Raw genomic sequence first — 6000 nt, 5'->3', positions numbered from 1 at the left:
ACTTCCTTTCCAAAAGGCTTTCCTCTTTTGTATCCATGTAGCCAGCCTCAGTGCAAAGCACATGCCAGCTTGCTACTGGGAACCTGGGCTTAATGCAGTAAGTGTCCATTAACTCTTTAGTGATATTTATTAGACATTCAACAGTCTTTCTGACTGCTGCTCAAGGTAAGCATCTTTCCACTGGGAACAGCCCTTACGCTCTTCCAGCACAAAGTATAACACAGTAGTACTTGGAATTAGCTTAAACAGGCAACACGCTTGTTTTCAACTAATTCAATTAACTACATAAGATACATTATCTCTGGAAAAATGTTTACTGGTTCTCAGCACACACTTCATTTATCAGAAAATTATAGTTACTCTCTTGTTCTTGTGAACATCAACCTTGTGTATATAAGGTCCAGCCTTTCAGACCTCTTCTAATGAGCAGAGCCCTAACTCTGAGCTAAGCTTTTCTCCCTGTGCTTGAACAGTCCCTAAAATCAGGAATCATCTAATACAGCACACAGAGAGCTGCTGCAGGTAGCTGGAAAAGGATTTGGCTGAAGGGGGAGTTAGTCAGCTTGCCCACTGATTGACTCATGCATCGTACTTTAGCTTACAGGAAAAATACGTAACTTGAACATTTTTCTATTACAGGGGCAGTAGCTGTCTACTGGAACTGATCTCATTTCTTCTGAGATCTAGCCCTCACTTACCCCATTCTGACCATGTGCCAACATGCATACACACATCTCTCTTCTTCCCTTCCATCCCATCAGAATGGAGGTTTGATATGCTTATTTCCTGTAATGATTGCTCTATAATTTTCTCCACAAACAAAGCAATGAATAGAGATAACAGCATGTGACATTAGATTATGCCAACAGCAGCCTGACCAAAAATGACTTAATGGTTAAAAAACTTTGACTCACTAGTTTGTGAATGGGCATGTTTAAGAATGTAACTCCTCTTAACTTCTTCACACCATGGTGCAGTGTAATTCATTCAAAGAGGAGGATAATGACAGCTTTATACAGGATCTCACATCACACCTCCAGGTTTTCTTGTTATCTCAAAGGCTGCACCATGCATTAAAGCAATAGTCTGTATTAATCTAACCTCTGACATTTGGGCCATATTAACCCACCAATGCAGGTTTATGTATCTCACACCTCAGACCCTATCAAGAAATTTGGCAGTAGCAGCTTGATAAGGACACCATACCTTACTGAACTTGTTCTAAAAACAACATCAGCAAAACACTCCTCTGGTTGCACTTTTTAATGACCTTGCTCACTTGTGCTCACTCTTCTTTAGCTATTGCCCATATGGGTAGTTGATACTTCCATGGTATTAGAAATGCTGTAAGGAAGGAGAACTGAAAATTCCCATTTTTTCTGTAAAAATAATAGCACACAAGGGGAAAAAAATCTGTGCAAAGTCTATAAACTGGAAACTTGAGCCACTCGTTTTTTAGATAGTAAAATAATAATTAAACCCTGGGTTATATTTTTAATGAGATTCATCACAATTTTTTAATTTCTGTACTGGACTAATTAATAAACTAATCCCCATTACCAGCTACTTTACAGTGAAAATTCTAACAGAGGGACGTTTCCTGTATAGTGACAATTTAAGCAACAACTGCAGTACATTCAGATTCAACTTCCGTTCATGTGGTACACATTGTGAACTAATGCTCCTAAAATTATGTATTATCCCAGCTTCCCAAACTGGGCATTTATTTTAGAATATGTCTTTCAAAAGAAGGAGAATATGACCAAATTCTCACATTAAACTTAGGTTTGTTTCAAGAAAGCTGAGACCATTCTGAGGATTTCTGCAAGTGCATCATTGTAACCCTGCAAGAGTGGTTCAGGCAGGGTTTATTGTTCTGTTTATATGCCTCTTCAAAAAATAATAAATATGCTTTCAGAAAATCTTAAAAAGTCTGCAGATGGGGCTTCTGGTTCCACCCTTACTTAGACAAATTCTTATTATTTTGAAAACTTTCTGATTGCTGTATGTTTATGAAACAGTGATGGTGACTATAGCAATTAAAAGTACAGACAAAAGTCATGTCAGATGCTTTATTAAACATATAATTCTACAAACCTTCAGAGAGGCTGGACAATGAATGCAATGAGAGCATTTGACTGCATAGCTTATGAAACAAGTGGCAGTTGTGCTTCACAACTGCACGACAGGTTCTTGAGAAATTCTTTTTCACACTTGTCCCGTGATATTTTTAGGAACTACAGCTTAGAAAAGAGCCAGCGCTTTACTGCAGTCACTTTCCAAGGCAGCTCTGGCTAGCTTTACATTCTTTTTATCTCCTTTCCTTTTTTTCTCTCATTATCTTCTTGCTTTCTTCTCTTCTCCTCTTAGTTACAGGATTCCGTGGATCATAGATCTCGAAAGTGTCTTCATCCTGCATACTCGCATCTTTCACCTTTCTGCTTCTATCTTCAAACTGAAGTATATGTGACATCCTACAAAAATCAAACATAGGTCAAACTCAGCAAAAGAACAGAAAGTTATGATATGTAATTATGATGTGCATAACAAGATCATAGCACCATGACCTATTTTTGTGTGTAACAAAAAAGATCCGAATTGTTTTTTTTCCTGTTGTTTTTATGTGTTTTTTTTTTTTTTTTTTTTCTTAGTTGACCCTAAATATTACAGTGTAACCACTTTTGTGAAGACCCATTTTGAAAAGTACAGCTGGAGTTTGCTCTGCTGGGTTTTTTCACACTCTCTTGTCTTGTCTTTTGCTATCTTACAAATCTCTGCAAATGTACTGACCGTTTTTCCCAGAAATAGGGAGTGAATGTTTCTCAAGTTTTCCCATTAGTCACTCTGGAGTTCCTTTCACTGTTAGGGCTTTACAAAATGGGGAAAGAGCTAGCATGGAAAATGCTTGAAGTAGGTACACAGAAGATCAAAAAGGGAATGCTTCATGTGCTGCTGCTCCCCCTTAACGTAGTTTGGATCATACTTTTCAATTCTTTGAATATCAGACTAAACTAAATCTTTGCTCAATCCAATGTTTTTTCCACTGTTAATCAGAATTTTCCCACCATTAGATATTTCTCTATCTCAGCAAATTCCAGCAATCTGAAAAGATCACCACTACCAAGCTCAAGAAGTGGGTCCATGTTAACCTCAGGAGGTTCAACAGGGCCAAATGCAGTCTTGCATGTGGGTTGGGGCAAGGAAACTTGCATCAATACAAGCTGTGGGATCAAGGGATTGAAAGCAGCCCTGTAGAGAAGGACTTGAGGGTACTGCTGGATGAAAACCTGAACACAAGCTGGCTTCAGTGTGCACTCACAGCTCACAAGCAAACCGTATCCAGGGCTGCATCAAAAGGAGCATGGTCAGCAGGTCACAGAAGATGATTCTCCCTCTCTATTCTGCTCTGTTGAGAACCCAACTGGAGTACTCCATCCAGCTCTGGAGTCCTCAGCACAGAAAGACATGGATCTGTTGGAGCAGGTCCACAATGTTCAGAGGCATGTAATGCCTATGAGAAAGAACTGAGAAAGTTGCATTTTTCTGCTTGGAGATGATAAGGCTCTAGAGAGACCTTCAGCCTTCCAGTACTTAAATAGGGCCTACAAGACAGATGAGGACAAACTTTCTAGTAGGACCTGCTGCAATAAGATACGGGTTTTAAACTAAAAGAGGATAGATTTGGATAGATATATGGAAGAAATATATGCTGGTGGTGAGGCACTGGAACAGATTGCCCAGAGAGGTGCTTGATGCCCCATCCCTGGAAACATTCAAGGTCAGGTTGGATGGTGCTCTAAGCAACCTGGTCTAGTTGAAGATGTCCCTGTTCTTTGATGGGAGGTTGGACTAGATGACCTTTAAATGTCCCTTCCAAGCCGAACTACTCTATGATTCTATGACAACATGGAGTCAGAAGTTTGTTAGCTGTAGCCAGGCAAGAAAGCCTGGAGCTTATCAACTACAGCCTTATCAGCAGGTGTCACTGAGGTGACAATTCATACAGAAGCTGTCAGAAAACTAGGAGTGTTAGCTTAGACAAATCTTCAACAAAATGATGAATTATTTACTCAAAAGAGAGAGAGATGGGAGGAAAAGAGAAGAAAACCAAACCGAAGTTGCTTATAAGTTACCTGACTGTAAACCTATTGATCTTTACTGACAAGATAACAAGACTTTTGAATATACAGTTGTAGAAAAGCTGCTACTTATGAACTGAGAGTACAAGTATAAAGTCCATATGTTCAATTAAAAAAACCCCAGCAAACCAAACAAAACAATTAAAAGATTTTTAGGTGAAAACAAACATGCCTAGGCAAAAACTGCATTCTATGTTTGTGTTCTGTATTAATCAGTCTTTGATGGGACAACTTAAAATTAACTATACTGAACTTAATCTAAGCATATCAATCTTTATAGAATCATAGAATCAGAATGGTTTGGGTTGGAAAAAATCCTGGAAAATCCAGAAAAAACAAGTCAGTATCAGAATGAAAGTTTTCTGGCTAATGAAATACTGGTTTATCAGTCTCTTGAAACAGGTTGCCCAGAGAAGTTGTGGCTGCCCCATCCCTGGAAGTGTTCAAGGCCAGACTGGATGGGGCTTTGAGCAACCTGGTCTAGTGGTAGGTGTTCCTGCCCATGGCAGAGGGTTGGAACTAGATGATCTTTAAGGTCCCTTCCAACTCAGACCATTTTATGATTCTATGTAAGAGTTCTTGAATTAAACATGTTTTTCAAAGAGCTCCAGTGCAAATCTACATACATGAAGAAAGGAAGGGAAGAAGAACCAGCTCACTTACTGTAGATTACAATACAGTACTATTACAGAAACTAGACAAAATTCAAAGCTATGGATTATACAGGATCTGTTGGAATGCTTTAAAAAAATCTTAAAAACAAAAATTGGGACTTTTCATCACAACTGATTCTTGACATGTGGGTTTCATAAATCTCTTATTGTACAGCATTGTTAGCATGCCTGCATGTTGCCCTGTCCTATGGAAATACTTAAGAGTTGTTTCCAGTGTACAAAACTTCAGTAGTCTATAACCCTGTACACACTACTAACATGAAAACTTATTTTTTTAGTCATATCTACAATTCCGAATAACATAATGTACCATCAGAGTGACTCATGATTGCGTATTTGTAGTTTAATTATAAAAACATTGTCTCACAGTGGAGGGACTGAAGTAATTTATTTTAGTTAACATGCTTTCTGCATTTGTCATATTCTTCTCAACTTATTAAAGATGAGCAGTTGAACATTTTTTGAAGAAACACATACCAAATCACACTATCTGACACTGAATTAAAATACAGGTCTAAAGAGGTGGAGTCATTCTTTGGTGAGTGGTTTTAGAATGTGTTACATGAGTGTATGTAGAAAAGTAGTCACGTTCAGCCATTGCATCAACCAACAGCATGTTTGCAGGACACAACTAATAGGAATTAAAAATAAATAAATTTCTAAATCTTGGGTCAGGCCATACTGTGTCCCAGGTAGCTTGCAAATTAGATGCAGTAGATTCAGACTTAGTAATGTTTACTTCTCTCCAAGAGCTGAAAGAAGGCATAGTCTCTGACTCCTATTCATAACTTTCCACTGAGGTGCTCCCAGCTGTGATTAAAAATAAGTCAATATTCAGAAACTTTTTGATATTCCCAGAATCAATTTCAGATGCAGCATCTCATAGGTAAAGCAAAATAAACACAGACTGTGGTGGAGATTAAAAAAAAAAAGCTTTCCTGATGTGAATTAAAGCTTATTTTTGCAAGTCACACATTTTCACAGGTAGAGCTTGCTTACATCTATGTAAATGGCAAATCATACTTAATCCTGTTAAAAAAAAAATCAAATTGTTTTCCTTTTTAATGAACATGTGAAGCATTTAATAATAATTTCTATATGAATTATTTGAATTTACAGTATTCTGACTCAACGCTCTCCAACAAAAATTTGCGCTTGCAAAATTTTCCGAGTGCGGAGTTAGGGCT

At 37.9% G+C, this 6000-nt stretch overlaps 1 protein-coding gene across 1 annotated transcript in view; it reads right to left on the bottom strand.

Moving 5' to 3' along the window:
• Nucleotides 1-2151: 2151 nt before the first annotated feature.
• Nucleotides 2152-6000, bottom strand: part of CWC27 (CWC27 spliceosome associated cyclophilin) — a 132385-nt gene continuing 128536 nt past the window's right edge. Inside the window, exon 14 of the mRNA XM_080637278.1 lies at nucleotides 2152-2474. Coding sequence (XP_080493404.1) covers nucleotides 2312-2474 — 163 coding nt within the window. The 3' untranslated portion in view covers nucleotides 2152-2311. The remainder of the gene's footprint in view (nucleotides 2475-6000) is intronic.

Source organism: Psittacula echo (genome assembly GCF_963264785.1).
Source record: "Psittacula echo genome assembly, chromosome: Z".
In the NCBI taxonomy this organism is placed as follows: domain Eukaryota; kingdom Metazoa; phylum Chordata; class Aves; order Psittaciformes; family Psittacidae; genus Psittacula; species Psittacula echo.
This window is presented reverse-complemented; position numbering and strand designations above follow the sequence as displayed.